General features: G+C 50.9%; 1 protein-coding gene across 11 annotated transcripts; it reads right to left on the bottom strand.

Annotated features, from left to right (window-relative positions):
- Window positions 1-2,252: 2,252 nt before the first annotated feature.
- Window positions 2,253-8,915, bottom strand: LOC309680389 (uncharacterized protein). Of its 11 annotated transcripts, XR_014269932.1 has the most exons (5): window positions 8,597-8,915; window positions 7,905-8,066; window positions 5,011-5,086; window positions 2,884-3,536; window positions 2,253-2,509 (listed from the first exon to the last, which is right to left on the bottom strand). XR_014269932.1 is itself a non-coding variant. In XM_082493964.1 (4 exons), the coding sequence occupies exons 1-4, from the start codon at window positions 8,783-8,785 to the stop codon at window positions 2,468-2,470; spliced, it is 480 nt and encodes a 159-aa protein (XP_082350090.1). In that variant the 5' UTR covers window positions 8,786-8,915; the 3' UTR covers window positions 2,253-2,467. The 11 variants fall into 11 exon arrangements, 2 of the variants coding, with proteins under 2 accessions (XP_082350090.1, XP_082350091.1); XR_014269931.1 differs by having other exon boundaries at window positions 2,884-5,086; XR_014269933.1 differs by having other exon boundaries at window positions 2,884-5,086; window positions 8,774-8,824.
- Between the last annotated feature and the right edge of the window lie 8,598 nt (window positions 8,916-17,513).

The raw sequence follows: 17,513 nt of genomic DNA, 5'->3' as shown, positions 1-17,513 counted from the left end.
TCACCTCTGCTCCATCCATTGCTTCTCTTTTCCACGGGTGGACTCACAGTTCTTCAGCGCGGAGACCACTTACCTGTGTGCAATAGGAGTCTGACACTGTGCTGAGGACCACCACCAGATGAGCCTGCTCATCGCTGTGCTGCAACCTGCCAACAGCCCTCAGCATCGCAGACTGTGGCTCCAAACAGCGCATTCCCATGCAGCAGAAGTGGGGTGAAGAGCGAGGTGAGGAACCAGCTGCCCACATCTGGCCTGAACCAAGCAGGAATGCTGCTGGCAGCAGACCTGGGATCCACGGACTCACCTCCCTGACGGAGATGATCTTTTTGCCTCATTAAAAACTGCACGTTGCTCAGCTTTGAACTGCTGGAAGGAAGAGTCAAGTTTGAGCAGAGCCAGCGGAATGTCCCAGCTGCAGTCAGGTGGCATGGAAATGCACACTGGGGTGGGAGCAGAGAGAGCACACGTCCCCACCACGAAAGGCCACAAAAGCAGAGTCCTTATCGACAGGAACGGTTTCACGCATCACAGACCTCACACAAGGAGCATGAACTTCTCACTGGCCCCCAGACAGCCCTCTCTGATTCACTGAGATGTGGGAACTCATGTAGCAACGTCAGTTTTGTGCACACTCTGATGAGGACAATTTGTTCTATTAATTAAGCAAAGAATGTCTTTTTTTCAACATACCTTTTTCTTGTTATTTCCCTGACCCCTGAGACTTATCTGCGTTTTCAAAAATTACTCAAATTCCACAAATGGATCAATTTTTGGTGTGCAGAATATCTTTACTGCTAGCCGCAGACACTGCAGTTGAACATAAAACTTGGAGATGCAGCCTCTTCAACTAAACCCAGCAAAACGGCAGGTTTCCAGATAGGCATTTCACCTTTGAATCTGCAGTTCTCCCAATCACTTTGAGAAGATAAATGACTTATGAACTCCTCCATGCCTCTTTCAGTGATGACAAGGAGTATTTCCCCTTGTTGTGCCTTCAGCTGACCCAGGGAATATGGATTTCTGGGGGAATCATACAGGTCACCTGGAGGAGTTGGATGCGCTGTCCTGCACCTTCAAATCAAAAACTCCTGCATGAAAAAATTGCCTAGAGACAGCTTTAATTTGTTCTAAACAATCACCCCTTCTATCAGCAAGCAGGGAATTGTTATCTATTTCTTTCTCACAATGTCACTGAATCAGTGACCACCTGCAAGGTGTCCATGATGATAAACGCTTGCTTTGTATACAGAGCTATTTCTGACAACGCTTGATAGTGCACATCTATCAAACTGCCTGGAAGAGCCACCTATTAGGATCATTATCTAACGCCGTCCCTTTGTGGGAGTTCAATGTCAGCACATCCCAGGGAAGGTACCTCACTGGGTACCTATTCTGCTCATTATTTCTCTAGATTAATAGTTTCACATTTCCATTATGAATTTGGGATGAACTTTGGAGCTCTCCCACTCAGAGAGAAGCTGTAGCACAAGCACTGCGACTCCCGAGCATCCTCCCAGTGCGCAGTGTGCTGCTGCACCCACTTGGCGTGAGCAGGAACTCCGTCTGGAGCGTTGGCTGGCTGAGCTCTGTGCCAGCCCGCCAGGGGAAGGCAGGAATGCTTCTTCCCCTGCAAGACTGTAGTTACCCAGCACTAGGAAAGCCCTGGTGAAACACAGACTTGCCCTGCTACTTGCTTGCTCCCTGCTGGGTCTGTGCTGCTGAAAGTACCACCAGCAGCTTGCTGTGTCCCAAGGGAAGCTTCTTTCAAAAGAGCTCTGGTTCAGGTCAGGAGTTTTGATCCTAAAAAGTCAGTGCTCAGCAATCTTTTAGCAAACCACGGCCATTACTCCCCAAACCTCCCTTCCTACAAGAAAGCCACAGCTTTCAGCCCTAGGCAGTATTCATCATGACTGAAATTACAACCAGGAAAAGCACTTTTTCTCATGGAACCAGCCGCAAAGCATGGGGGCCCTAATTCCTTCTGCAGAGCCTCACCTATTAATGCAAAACACAGGCGCTTGGAGGTCACATAGTTCAGTTCTTGGGAGGAACACATACAAAAGCAAGATTCTGAGAGGGCACCTTGATGTCCTCTAGCCTTTCCCCTCAAGGCTGGCTCTGTTCGGAGGACAGCCCTGAAGCCATGCGCACCGCGCCTCAGACCTAGCAGCAGCTCAGACAACTCACGCTAACATCAGCCCCTTTCTGTGCACTGAACTGCTCTGGCCAGTGATGGATGCAGCCTCTTCCAACATGACAGAATAGTTATTTTTTTATTATTTTCCTCAATAAAAAAGGTGCAATAAATTCTAATGCCATTGCATATTATAGGTAGAAAAATTATTTTACAAAATGGAAGTTTAGAACTAACGGAAGAAGACACAAAGTGTAACAAGAACTAAAGGAAGCAGTCCAAAGTGTAACATTCTGTATTTACAGAGGGATGTCAACATTCACTGAGTTTCATCTAATGGGTTTTTGCACCGCTGCAAACTTGTGCGAGACGAACCTAGAAAGACAGAGAAAGCAATCAGTACTCTGAGAGACACTCTTATATCCCACAACCACTTACAGCTTCTGCCTGAAGTAGAAGACACTTTCAGTTTTGATTCAGTTTTTCAAAACATTGACAATAGTTCTTTTTCCAGAAGTGCGTGGTTTATCCACAGTTTGTATTAAGCTAGGTGTGATGTAAAGCTACTCCCCACGCCATCCCTTCTCAGCTCATGCTTCTTCTTGACCACTGACATGAGCCAAAATACAAAACAAAGGGGGGAAAAAATAAGTAGTTTCTATTACAGCTCAACAGACCAGTGACTAATGACAGAGCAACAACACTGCCTTACAACTTCAGGTCATGACTGACAAAATACATAGACTTACTGATAGCTTCTTCGCATTTCCTTGGGCTCTTGGATTCAGATGAAGAAAATTCTTCTTGGTCAAATCACTTGCTGTTAAACAAATGCTCTGCAAAAAACCCTCAAATCTTAAGTTTTCAGTTTGGTCAGCTGCAGTAGCCAGAAGCAGCAAAAAAAATTAAGTTAAAAAATAAAAGTAAATAAAATCCAAGCATAATAGGAAACCATGTACAGACAGAGAACTACATTGAGCTTGACCAGAAGCTCAACTTATACCTTCCTTGCAGTGCATGAACACATTAGCACCAGCAGAAGCTACTTTAAATGTTACTTAAATGCACAGCAAAACATCGTTCTACATTGTGCTTTGAACAGTTCCCACTTCTGACTAAAAATCTTTCAAGGTTCTTTTAAGCTAGTCTATCCACTGGTAAGCTGCAATAGCACAACTAAAGAGACAAGAGTCGACAACCTGAAACTGGTAAGGCCCCCAAGAAGTTACAAACTACCCCTTCAGCAGAGATTTTGCAGGTTAAAGTTTCTGATTTACACCCCCTCCTCCCACAGGGACTGTAATGAAGACATCATGGCTGTCAGCGAGGGGGCTGCCACTGGGAGAGATGGTGTTAACAGTCATTTACTGCAGGTGTGCACAAAGCCAGTGCCTTGAAAATTCTGAAACAAAAAGTTATAGGTAAGTCATTTCACTGCACAAAGCACTTTGACTAAAAGGGTATTTCAGGTTCAAAGAGCCGCTGAGGATTATGTTGCAAATAGATGACACATATAAAGCAAACAGCAAGGCACTCCCCTATATAAGAGATTAACAAAGAAATTTAACAGCATACAAATCTGGAATCAAATTTGGGCATGACCACAGAGGTACCCCCCTGAGCACAGAGATCAACAATTCCACCAGTAGCTGGAGTGATGAAGTTGGGTTTGCTTGATCTGTTAAAGGGAAATAAACATCTGCTCACAAGAACACTTTTAACAAATGTACAAGCACTATCTTATCAAAGACTCGAATGAGGTTATCACCACAGAAAAACAGAGGTTCTTACTAACCAAAGGTAAACCCCAAAGCTTGGGATACCCGGTGATCACAGGAGAGGAAGTTGCCCACCTTTCATTCACTGTCAGATCACTTTTCCTATAGCATGGCACAACGACATCAACCAGCCTACTAAACCATACTCCATTCCATTTAAGAGATATATTATCACTATACACTCATTCTCCATTTCTGAAATCCAGTGGAAAAGGTATCCCCTAGTCCCTTGTACCCACGTGCTTCACTCCTGCTGAAGGAGCTCTTCTGCTCCTGGACACTGGCAGGTTTTAAGTGGATGCCTTCACCCGAAACACACATTACTCACTTGACTACTACGTGACAGCTGAGTCTACAGTGACTAGATGCTTCCATACAAAATGTTTGGCTCAAGAAGCTCCTTTTTATGGCACAAGAGTCCAGAAACAAACACCATACAGGCTTCTCTGACCTTCCCCTATTGCTAGAATTTTCAAGGAAGTGACACCTGTATTGAAGTCCCCCTCAAAGTATCCCGGACAGTTATATTATCACAGGTATCATCGCAGCATGTAGTTTTTATCTTGGGAATAAAGTAATCTTTTTTTTTTTTTTTTTTTTTTTTTTTTTTACACCTTTCCAGTTCTTGGGATTAAAGTTTTCAGCTTCTAGCTCTGGAAGACCTTGGCTATCATGTTTTGCTTTCTTTGCTAGAGGACACAAAGGAGGCTCTCCTTCAATAGCTTCAATATCCTGTTCACATTTTTCCCCTAGAAAGATAAAGTGTTATCTAAGTTGAAAATAAATAATAACTTTACATTCTTAGATAGCAGTGGAGGTAAACAGTAAACAACCACAAGCATTTTTGGCAACAATTTGCTTCTGCAATCCAAATTCCAACCTATCTCAAATGGTTGGCAGAGCACTATTTTGAATTATTTTCAGCATTTTAATAAATTAAGCAGAGCTACTGCAGACAGTAAGGATAAAAGTGGGATTATTTTCCTGTTTTTAAATATATTGAGGGGTGTTGAGTAAGAACTGAATGATTATTCACAGTATGTAAACCATGACACTTTCATCTCACTGAACTCATCACGATGCTTGAAACAAACTGACCTTTCCTGATGATTTTTAAAGGAGTCTGGAAAACTTCTGCTGTTAACTTGTCAACTTCTCTTATTTCCAAGGCTATCTAAATTAAAAACACCATTAGGATTATCAGAAGTTATGAGAAATTCAAGTCATAGAGCAAATCCTTAATTACTTTACAGCAACAATGTTTTCTTTACAGCAACATGTTTTCTGTTATGCTCAAACTGGGACCTTTGATGTTATTCTGGAGGTGACAGCAACCCGTGAGGTCTGCATGCCATTCAGGACTCAACATGCCTTACGTGGCAGCTGCAAGTTTGCTTCACCATCGCCCTTCTGCTCAACCAATTTAGAAATGCTTTAATTTACTGAAAAGTGTGTCGCTCTCAGGTATCGTGAGTGAAATCAAGCAGGTAAGACCAACAAGGAGCAGCATGAGCATACAAATGCTATACTGGCTACAACAAGCACCTCTTACTAGTAAGTCTTAAAGCAGCATTTGTGAAAGTATTTATGTAACCTCTGCTGCTGCAACGCTCATACAGACACAAGAAACCCTTTGTTTCCAAGAGAGGTACACAATGCCATTGTTGAGAGATATTAGTTGTTCAGCTTAAATAAGTAAGTTTTAACTAGAATAAATTTCTTAAGGTTATAACACAGTGTGATTTGCACTGTTTGCTTAGCTTTATTTAGCATGAGTAGCTAGATTTGCTGAAGCCTTTAGACAGCAATAGATTTAATTTTCTCAGTAATTTTCTTAGCAGCTGGTATGGTGCTGTGTTTAGTCTTTTAGTATAGGAAAAAACATTAGTAACACACTGATGTTTTGGTAATGTTATCCCCAAGTCTGGGACTTTTCAGTTCCCCACGTTCTGCCAGTGAGCGCAGGTGTGCAAATGTAAACCAGAAGATAAGGAGTCTCCAACCCTCAGCAGAGGCTGCAAATCAACAAGGTACAAGCAGTCAACAGCCGGCCTGGACACAGAGAAAGAATCTAACAAAGTGTTAGAAGACACCAGACCAAAAATCACCATTGAACTAACAGATGCATAAATAACACGAGAGGCAGGTGTAGAGATCACAAGGGTACAATTGCCCAGGGATTTCTTTGTCTGGGGTCTCTCTCTGGAAGCACCCCGCCTGATCTGTCCATGCTGCTGCACCTCTCAATTAAATTACTTATTTTCATAAAACCTGATGCCTGTGAGACTCCGCTGCAGGAAATCAGGGGTCGAGCCTGGACGAGGGAGCGCACCCCATAGTGAGTGTGTGTGCCAGGAGTCAAAAGGGGTACCTGTTGCCTCACGGGGGTCACCCGCTGCGAAGGGACCCTGGTCCTGGCAGTGACAGAGGTGGGTGGTGCACGTGTGACTCTGGATGGGGTATGAATGCTCAGGCAACGGCTTCTCTTTAACAGCCATCAGGAAAGCTTAATATTTACACTAGAAACCTACTGTTGCTGCCTCTTCCAACGCCTTCGTGCTTCCTCCTCCCTTCGCTAAAACCACAATACGTTAAACCCCCCAATCCATATCTAAGCCGCCTGTGCAGTGGAGACGGACATACTTCAGTGCGTCACCACCAGAGTGCACAAACCCCGCACGGAGCGGTTTTCTTGGCAGCCTCGGCCAAAGTGAGCAGCGCTCCCCCGCAGCCCGCGGGAATTCCAGAGGGGATCACGGCTGCTCCTCTGGCACCGTCGGGTTTGGTACCGAAGGGAAAAGGTGCCCCCGGTCCCGGCCCTCCCGTACCGGAGTACTCGGCCCCGTTCGCCTAGCGGCTCTCCGGCGGCAGCCATTGTCGCACAGGCGCTTCCCCCTCCTCGACGAGGTGCTCCCCGGCCGCCCCAACCCGCTCGATCCGCCTTCCCCCTACGCGGACGCACACGGCGGCGGCTGCTCCCATCGCTCGGGGCGGGCTCCCCACCGCGGCCCAACCCCTCCAGCACGGCCGCCACCCCCTTCCGCCCGGCAGCCATAACGCCGGGGGCGGGGCCCGCAGTGCCGGGGCCGGCCAATCGGGGCCCGGCGCAGGATAATGACGCCATGGGGCGGGGAGCGCTTCCGGGTCGGCCGGTCGCCATGGCGGCGGCGCCGCCGCGAACAAAACCCCGTACCCGCCCCGGTCTCGCCCCTGTCCCGTTTTCATCTTTGGCTCAGGATTACCGGGTCTCTCCCGAGGCGAGACGCGAGAGGGCGCGGGGTCTCCTTCCTTGTCCGAAAGGGAGAGAACTCGTGGGTTGAGACAGAGACGGTTTAACGGGCAGAGAAAAGCCGCACCCGCCCGCAGAGCCAAACACGGGATTCACTCGCCGCTCCCCGTGGGCAGGCGGGTGCTCAGCCAGCCCCAGGGCAGCTGGGCGCCATCACGCCTGTAGGCGACTTGGGGAGACAAAACCATCACTCCAAACTGCCCCCCCCCCCCCCCACTTTACACATGGCGCCATGTGGCCGGTCACGGTGAACTGTCCTGGCTGTGTCCCCTCCCGGCTGCGTGGGTGCCCCCACCATCCCCTTGGCGGGCAAGTATGAGAAGCTGAAGACCCCACGACTGCTTAGCAACAACTAAAATGTCAGGGTGTTACCAACATTACTCTCCAAAATGTGGCACTGCACCATCTGTGAATAAAGTCAACTCTTGCATTAGAAACCAGGACACCGGCATGAGCGGAACTTACTATGAACTTCTACTCAGTTACATAAAGGAACTACTTAAAGACATTTACATCTGAGACTCTGTTACAGAAAACCTAGGGCAAAGAAACATCTTTAGTTGGACGGCTACTTCTGCATGGGGCCCACTGTGCCCACCACACGCTTGTTACCCTGTGGGGAGAAGGGGGGAAGGGGAAGGAGCCTTAGACCACCAGAACCACCCACAGACCCCCAACCCCCCTGACTCCCACTGAACTTCACCTTGCACTCCTGGTTTTGGTTACGATGCCTTTGGTGCTCCATCTCCAGGCTGTGGATCTGGTCCTGGGCAGCCATCTCCACTGACGGTGGCTGCAGTGCCTCTGCCACCTCCTTTATAATCTTTTGCAGCTGCTTCTTGGTCTCCTTCAGCTTCAGCTGTGCCTGTCAAGAGGGAAAACAGCTGTGATTGTGGCGGTGGGGGGTGAAAAACGGCACTGGTGGGGGGAAAACTGGCCTTGGTTGTGGGGTTTGGAGGTGCCTGCACTTCCCCACATGGGATTTTGGGTGTGGAAATGGAGTAATTGGTGCAAAATCACTTTTCTCCTGGGAAGAAGCCTTGACCCATCTCAGTCTGTTCCAGCTGAACACCCATGTCTTTGGCCTTGGCTTTGAGGATGGGGCAGTTCTGGCAGTCGATGGCCCACTAGGGGGAGGGTCAGGGACCCCGGTGTCCAGGGGTCCACCAACACCCACACCCCGAAGGGATCCCATGGCGACCCAGGGGATGCAACCCCCCACAGGGGACCCAGAAAATGGGGGATCATTGGGGGGCAACATTTTGGGGACCCTGCCATTGCTCCCCCGCTTCAAGCACTCCCCAACTGCCCCCCATTTTCCCTCCACGTTGCCCCCCCATTCCAGGGTCCTCTTACACCCCGCACTCCCCCCCATCTTGAGACCCCCCCATTCACGTTCTTCGTCACGGTCTGTGGCAGGAGCAGCTGTAGGGCAGTTGTAGCCCCCACAGGGCTTCGATTGGCCGTGACACCGGTCCGCGGTGGCGTTCCCAGTGAAGCGGCGGGATGCCCGTCTCTTAAGTGACGGATCTGCCGAGCGCTGCGGCTTCCCGGGGAAGGCCGAGCGCAGACCTGTGCCCGCATCGGCTGCAGACGGCTCGTGCTCCCCGTTTTCAGGGCGAAGCAGATCCCCGGCGCGGCGGCCACCCAAAGCCGAACCCGCGGGCGGCAGCGGGACCACAGGACCACCCGCCCGCCAGCGGCTCCCCGGGACGGCGCTGTAAGTGCCGTTCTGAGGGCGAAGGGAGATGACGTCACCGCGCTGGCGTTGCTGCGGCTTCCGGGCGCCACAGGTGATGACGTGTGCGCTTGCCTGGGGCAGGTTCCGCGGCCGCCAGGCGGGGACTGCTCCCGGCGGGGACGGGGCGGGGGATGCCGGGGTCGGCCCGGCTGCTGGAGGCGGCTCCTCCGGCCGCCCCGCGCCGCCCCGGCCCCCGCCGCGCCCGCCGGCGCTGGTCCGGCCCCGCCGGCGGCGAGGGGCTCCCGGCCAGACAAGTGTCCCCTGCACCCCCTGCGGACCCCGTGTGAGGCGGCCGCGACACTGCCCTGAGTCCCAGCACGACTGCTCCGAGCCTTCCGCTGGGCTGTCTCCTTCCCAGGATGGCGAGGAACCGAGTCCTCCTCCCGCTGCTTCAGCTGGAGATAAAGCAGGTGGTGCAGTGAAGGCGCTGGCTTGGCACGTCAGCCGAGAGCGCCGGTTACTTGGCAAAGGGCCGTACGGCAGTCTCGATGCAGACACTTCTGCATGCAAAGCACTTCCCATCCCTCCCGAGTGGCTCTGTCTCTCCGTGACCTGTCGCTGACTCATTTTGTCAGGGTGCTGCTGATGCCATGGGTTGCATCACAGCATCGGTTCAGTATAAGGCACTTATTTTCCTGTCCACGGTGGGATGAGCAATTTCATCTAGTTTCCTTTTCCCGAGCTTCGATTCCAGCCACAAACTCCTCCCAGCTCTACATACTCACCTCCCGTGTTTAGGCTCCAGTCAGTGAAGCAGCACTGGTAAACTGCATTAGCCTTTTCCTGCTGCTAGTGTTCAACCCTGCACCTTCCCCAGGGACATCGCTGACTTCTGGTTTTAAGCAAAGGGGGAGTGTGTGCTGTGTGGTGACACAGACGGCAGTAGGTGTATGTAGATGCCCTCCTGGCCATCGCCGAGCGCTGGTATCTGCAGAGGCTGCCAGTCTGAAATCCCTCTGTGTGTGTATTGCATGGGGCTTGAAAGGCGTGAGGATGGATGACTGTAGGGTGAATCCTGGGGCGTTGTCCTTGCCCAGGCCTTGAGGTATCGTCATCATAAAACGATAAATCATGGTGTTCCTGGATGCAGAATTGTGTTTACATGTGCATACACTACACAGCCCTTCAACACCCTTCTTCTCTGTCAGTCTGTCTTTAGTACAGCTGCATAAAGAATAAATGGATTTAAATTTTGGAAGGTCTTCAGAACAGTTCGGTGGTGGCCCTTCTGCTTCCCCCAGACATTTAGCCCTCTGAAGTCTGTCTTTGGGCTAACAGCAGCCCTGCTAAAAGTGCTGAGAGAGCCTTCTGAATTAAAAGTAGCCGCGAACTGACTCTGACTGAAATGGGGTGAAGGAGGTGCTCATTGAAGATTTGGTGTGATTAATTACTCTGTACTGTTTCTGGCTGATGGGCCGTGTCATCAGCTGCATTTGTCTGCAGTGTTCTGGAAGGGCACGACTGAACCTCCGCATCATAGCGCTCTAATTGGATACAACTGTGGGTTTGTTCCATTTCAGGATCTGGATGTTTCAGCTCAGGACGGCTGCCAAGGTCCCCAGTTGCTAACAAGAACATGGTTCCTTATGCGTGTGAGACCCTTCAGCCGGCATTCGCTGGGGAGTCTCTGCGGGTTCGAAGGTTCCCACCATGAAGACAGCCAGGATGGGCATTCAGTCTTCAAGCGTTTAACCTGAGAGCGCTCAAGTGGGAATCTCCCCTGCTGATCCCTGGGAGTCTGCACGGCTGAGGTAGACACCTGCGCGCCGGCGGCAGGGGTACAGTTGGGCGGTGCCGTCCCAGCCCGCAGCTCCGTGGAGCCGGGGCAGGCTGCCCACTGTAGGCACTGCTCTTCCTCCCCGTGTCCCCTCCACATCCTGAGGGGACGGCCGTCTCCTGGCAGTCCCTGGCTCACTCTGGGTTTGTTTCTGTGTCTGAGCTTTCCACGACTGAGCTGTGACATGGCCCACCGTTAGCAAGCCACGTCTGCTGTCATCAGCGCAGGATTTCAGCGTCTGTCTGAATACTGGGCCGGGAGGGCGGCGAGTGGAAAAGCAGCAGCGTCTGCCCGGCGGGCAGCGGGGTCCCCTCCAGCTGCCTGGGGAAGCCGAGCGTGGGGCCGGGGGGCTCCAGCCTGTGTGATGCCCGAGCAAGGCCAGCGCGTAGGGGCAGTATCGAGGGCTCTGAGGCTAACTGGTAAAATATACCTAACCATAAAAATAAATCAGAGTACCTTTATTTTTGGAGCAGAGCTCTTAAAGTATTCTTGCACAGAAAGCTGTCTTTCAGGAATGCAATAAAACAAGGTTAGCAGCTGGAGCTACCTTGTTAAAGTAAATTTTTCAGGAAACACAAAGCTCACGCTTTGATTTTCAGCTTTACCTCCTGCTAACTTAATTTGAAAATAGTTATTCTTCACTTACAGGGAAAGCACAAACTAAAATCAGTTACTAAATTTGAATACCCACGAACATTTATAGAGAGCATCTGACTTCTATCTGGCTAGTCTGTTTTTTCATGTAGGGTGAAAGTTAGCTTCTGATGCAGTGGTGTCTCTGCACAGTTCTGCTTCAGAAATGAGGACCCGCTTCACCATAAGCTCATGGGTTTCAAACAGATTTTAAAATTGAATTTTCTACAATGGTCTGCACTTAGGAAAAAGGCAAAGGATTTGGCACCTGAATTTCAGTGTAAAGTGAGTCAGAGGCAGAAATATGTGATAAAAAGTTTTGTGAGTCATTTAATAAACCAAGCATGGGTTTCACAAGTCCCGGTGGTTTTCCTGCTTATTCTTTGAGATTTTCATCTTGGCCTAAAGCAGAACTCCTTTGCAATTTTGCGGGGCCCAAGAGGCTGTGTGAGCGCTTACCCGCTCAGAAATAAAACATTCTCCCATCTACATTAATTGGATGGGTAGCTCTGTTCCTAGCGCTCGGCCATCTACGCTTTAGTCTTCCTCTGGTGCTCTTGACTTTATCACAGCATTTGCCCTCTTGAGTTGTTGGTGAGCTCCAAGGGGGGGCGAAATCTGCTAATCCGATAGCTGTGCGTTGAGTGAGGACACATCTGGCTGAGAAGCAGGGATGCGCTTTCCTGCAGTGTGGACGCGCTCAGCTCAGGGTCCGTTGCGTGCGCTTGCAAAGATGGACACAAGCAGTTATTTGCCCGGCTCCTCGCTGCTGCAGCTCACCCCTTGTTGCTACACGCAGCCCCTCCTATCCCGGCCGACCCTCTAGGGCCGCCTGTTCTGCACTTCTCGCTTCCACAGAATGGAGGCCGTTCTCATCGCTCGCCTTATCTGCCAGTCCCGCGTAGGTTTTATTTCAATCCTCCCTTCCTGCTTTTCCCCTCAACCCTCTCACTCCTCCTCCCTCCTTCTGTGGAAACAAATCTACAGTAGGTGTCTCTTGAACTTGCCTGAACTCCTTGTCCCAAGCACCTTCCTGACTAATCCTTTCCAGATGTCCAGGAACTTTTATGTTTAGCAGCTTTGCTCAAGTTCCTCATTCATTCTCAGATAAAGCGAACATTATATTTCCTAATATTATTTGAAAAATAAGACTGGTCACGGCCTTCTGAGAAGTCATTGCTGCCTCAAAATGCAGTGTTTTAAGCACCACTGCACCCTTCTACCCTCAAATTGGAGCACAAGAGATAGTCATAAATAGCATGGGAGTTTAATTTTCCATAGCTGACTATGCTGCATGGCTGCCTGTGCAATCTTGAAAACACTCAGTACTGCACTTGTACCCAGCCAAGGGGCAGAGGTGTTGGCTTGCAATTTCCCAGCTACAGCAGCATGGAGAAATCAGGAGACCTGTTCCATGTTCCTCTGATGGTGACCCAACAATGGAAAACGAGTTTGTCTGCCCATCCTCCCATCTAGTTTCCAGTGTAACTTTGGTTTTGGGGAGATGACAGTTACTTAAGGCAGGGATAAATGGTCAGTGCCTTCTTTCGCTCACACTCTCTGGGTGACCTGTGCATCCTGTCTTTGGTGTTGGGTGTGTCGGGCTGCATGCAGCCTCACGGTTTGTGCATAAAGGCTGCGTTTGGCATGGGCCTCTGAAGAAAAGGGCTGTCTGTCATCCCAAAGTCCGGTGGGATGATAAGATTTGTGAGGTTGGAAGAAATGCCCGAGCCAGTTTAGTCCTGGAGACTGCCTCGCCAGCGCAGCCTCTGGCTTGTCTTGAAGCTATGTCCTGTGGTTCCCCATGTGCCTCCAGTGGCTTTTCATCCCTCCCCACTGCACTCCGTGTGCAGCGATGCTTGCGGTTGGTTTTGGCTATTAGAAAAAAGTTTTGGGCTGTTCAGTGGGACTTGGTCTTTTTCCTTCCATTTTTCCTTACTTTGGGATTCACCTAGCATGTAACATGTTGATTGCAAAATGCCGGTGGTAGGAGAGAGACCTTCCCAAAGTTCAGATTCTTGTTGTGGAACAGTTTTGTGCCATCAGTGGCCTGGGCTCCAGGGACGGGTATGTGTCGGTAGGACGAACCTGCTTTGTTGCCCTGTGCTCCCACCGGCTCCACAGTTGCCATCGCCTTCCCACACAAGTAGCACTTACAGAAATATTAAGTAGCTACTTAATTTCACAGCAAAACAAGCCTCTGTGAGATGTGGTGCTCCTCTGTCCACCAGTGTACCACAGCTGCCTTCCACACTGGGGGCTGACGCGGGACGGCTCCCTCTTCCTTTTTCTCCGCAGCCCAGACGATCTCTAGGCCACCTGGGGAAGGCAGAATGAAGAACATCAAGCCGGTAAGTCTCCTAACCATTCTGCTATGTGAAGAATGAATCCAAGAGCCTTTGCACACCATTAATCTTTTCCAATTCCTAAGAAAGCAAATGATCTCCTCTTGCTCCCATAAATTCAACCTCTCTCTCCCGCTTCCCCCCCAGTGTTTGAACTGTTCGCCAAGAGCTTTATTAAAAACTACAAGATGCAGTTCTGTTTCTAACTGAATCCCAAACAACTGTGTTAGGTGGAGAAGAAACATTTGGTGCAGTCAGCTTTAGAGCATTTTTGTCTATAGTCCATGGCCACTTGTCAGCCAGAGACCAGATTCAGCTCTGCTCTAAGCATATTAGGACGTTTTCTCTTTTCTCCTGAGGTTAGGAGATGCATTCAAGCTGGTCAAAACTCACGACCTCATTTCCAAGAGCACCTGGCAGTGACTGCTGGGAATAGCTCATACGGCGCAGCAGAAGGGATGCTCCCCTTGAGACGGCAGCGTGGTCCAGTAACGCCTCACCCTCTCCTGACTCTGCGTGACCTGGCCTGCCCCTGAGCCTCCAAACGATGCTGTGCTCCGCAACGTGCTGTCGGCCCTGGGAACAAGCTGTGCTGTGCAGCTGCCAGGTCCAGGCAGCTCTCCTGCCGCCTCGCTTCCCTGCCCTTAAGGGGGAGGTCTCTGGAGGTGCCGCAGACGCTGCCGCCTGTCCTCAGCCCTGGCCAGTGTCACCTCTGTGGGAGGTGTGGAGTGGCCGGTGATCGCCCCCAGCTTTTGGTGTGAGCGGAGAAGCTGCAGCCGGTGCTGGGAGGCAGTGGCCAAGGGCGGCTGTGGGCGTGCTGGGACAGCCGGGGCGGGGGCGGCAGGGTCCCGGGGAGGGTGGCTCCGCGCAGCAGCGCTGGCGAGGGGCGCCCCGGGGTCCCCGCCAGCTGCCGTGCGTCACCGCCATTCCTTGGCACCGCGTGCAATGTGTCACAGCCTTCTCCCTTTCATTTCCTAATGTTCCCTCAGTCTGAAACCCATCAACCAGTGCTGAGAAAAAACATTTGCAGAGGAAGCCAAAGCAGAAGTAAGCAAAGCTGTTCCTTTGGCTGAATTGCTCCAGCTCGTTGTGTCCGGCTACTTTGTTTGAGCAAGAAGAGACTGCTGCTGCCTTGTGCACCTGAGCCATGGGGAGAGGACAGCAGTGACAGCAGTCTTATTTTGTGCTTTCACTGGCAGAGAAACATCACATCCTTGTTTTGAAAACAAATGAGTGGCTCCACTGTAATGGAAGAGGAATCGTGGTTCTGGAATAAGTCCTACGTTTTCTATTGCTTTGGGTGTCTGAGAAATAAAATACCATTATTCATTTCTTTTGTTTACACGTTACCCTCAAAAGTGGGCTCCACCATCTCCCTCTCCTCATGGAGGAACTGAAATGACTGAGAAGTTTGAACAGAGCTGGTCCTGAAAGCAAAATAGAAAATGAGGGGCTTGCCCATCAGGAATTGTAAAGGTCTCATTGATTTACACAGGCTGCACTTAAAGATGGTCGTTAGATCAATGGGTTTGACATTCCCTCCAGTCTGTTGCAATGATAGATTTTCCCTGCCATTCAAAAACCCGGCCTAATTTGCCATCTATGATGATTTTTTGCAATGTATTGTAGTTGGCTTTTCTATGCTGTTTCACGCTCAAGGGACCTTGAAATTTTCACTCATTCCTGGGCATTGCAAATCGGCCTCTGCTTAGCAGCCGTTCTCAGAGGGCTGGGGAACAGGAATCCCAGAGTTTCACTGAGAAAAATGTCTGGCGGTGTGGGGTGTGGAGGACGTACGTGGGCGTACGGTGCACAGGAGAGCAAGAACCTGGAAATGACTGAAATACCTGCAGACGCCAAGCTCGAGACAGGGGAAAACGCTGAAAGCAGTATCCTGAGTTGCCCAGGCCAGTTCTCTACACAGAGCTTTCCTCCCTCAAGAAATCTCCACGTTGTTGTGCAAGGCGAGGGAGAGCTCACCTGGCGTGGCTTTGCTGAGGAGAACTGTTTCATGGTGCGGTTTCGGTACCTCTCTGCCCAAACCCCGGGGAAGAGGGAGAGAGCAGGATGTGCAAGCGGGAAGATGGGGCTCTGGAGTGTGGCTTTCACAATGAGTGCTTTTAAACTTAATAAACCTACCCGTGAGTCAGCTGCCAGGAGCAGAGGAGGGGAGAAGTAAAGGATGGAAAAGTCCAGCTAATTGTGCGCGAAGGAGAAGCAACTGAAGCCATTCTGGAGCCGGAGAGCCGGCGGCTGATTTCTCTGGAGGATGGGGCTGGGAGGGCATCTGAGGCAGCGACAGAACCGTTCTGCTCATGAGGAACCTGAAAACGAACCTCTGCTGCCATTTGTGTCAGTGACATCTGTGGAAGTCGGGACTTTGGGTGGGCTGAGCCCCCCGAAGCGGTGGGGGTCGTGCCGACATTCCCGCTCCCACACTGCATCGTGCCTGGCAGCTGGGGGTCCCATGTCCCCCTGCCCGAGGCGCGGGGAGACGGGGAGCCAGCGACGTGGAAAAACCCCGGAGGCACCAGGGGAATAATCCAGACCAGCTTTTGCTGGACATGACTCCCCCAAGTCTAAAAGGCTTTTTGGTTGAGTTTAATAAGATTAGTCTGTAAGCTCTGGAGATGTCAGCCTGCTGGCAGGTCTGCGTTCAGTAGTTCCCCGCGCGCCAGGGAATGCTGTTGCTCATTTCGTTGGCGTTGACTTCGCTGGATCAGGCTGTTGCTTTGCTTCTCAATTAGCTGCATCTGCACAGCAGTGACAAGCTGGAGATTAGGAAGCCCAGAGAGGGGTGCAGGAAAGTTCACCCACGTGGAAGGGAGCTCCCCGCGCCCCCCACCCTGGGGACGCTGGGGGTCGGCACCCAGGTGACCCCCGTCCCCGCCGGGAGCCCTGCCGCGATCCAGGGCCCCCCTTGTCGCCGCTCCAGTGACACTGTACAGCTTGTTCCATTGCTGGGGAGTGCGTGTTCTCTAGAGCTCCAGTTTAGGTCTGTGCTGACATTATTGAAGCTACTGGTAATAAAACATGTCACTACAGGGGCCAGGGCCACTTCTGATCCTGCAAAGAGAAAGCAAAAAAAAAAAAAAAACCCCAAACCCCTAAAACTCCAAAAACCTGAAACCAAACACATCTTGACAGGAGGTCTGGGTTCCCAGGGATGCAGAGCACTTGGTCCTGCTGCCCAGCCCCGGCGAGAGGCACCTCCCAGACCCACCGTGTTGGCCATGCAGAAGGGACAAGTGGCGCACGGGAGTCGCAGCTTCGCGGTGCCACATCATCGTGCAAGTGCTGAACGCTCCCAGTGCAATGAACTACAAATAAATGCTGTTGATGCCTCTGCCATCCCGTCAGGGATTAGTACATGCTGGAGCAATTTGCATGGGGATAAAACTTGGAAGAAAGGGCAATGCTGAGGGAATACGGTATTATTTATTATTGCCAGTTGCAAGGGAACAGCAGCAGCCTCCAAGCTTGTATAACTCTGGAACATGACTATTATTAGAACGGAAAGTTAGCAAGCAATTAGCTAATTGCAATTCACATTGTCTGTTGGCAATTATAAGGAGAACAGTTATAAACTCCACCAGATGGAACTCAAATGGGTCAGTCTCGCTTTTTTCTTTTTTCCATCCCCAAAGGGCATTTGCTATGAACTAAACTACAGGTTCTGACCAGGGATTTGTGGAAGAAGTGCGTCCTGTGAGTGAACACGCTGAAGGGGTCCCTGCAGACGCTTTCCCCGGCCGAGGCGATGCTGAGCTGCCACCTTGGCGTGTCTGTGCTCGCCAGCAGCAGAGCTGCCCCGCA

Source organism: Vanellus vanellus (genome assembly GCF_965231255.1).
Source record: "Vanellus vanellus genome assembly, chromosome: 22".
Lineage (NCBI taxonomy): Eukaryota > Metazoa > Chordata > Aves > Charadriiformes > Charadriidae > Vanellus > Vanellus vanellus.
Note: the sequence above shows the minus strand (reverse complement) of the source record. Positions and strands in the feature narration are given on the sequence as shown.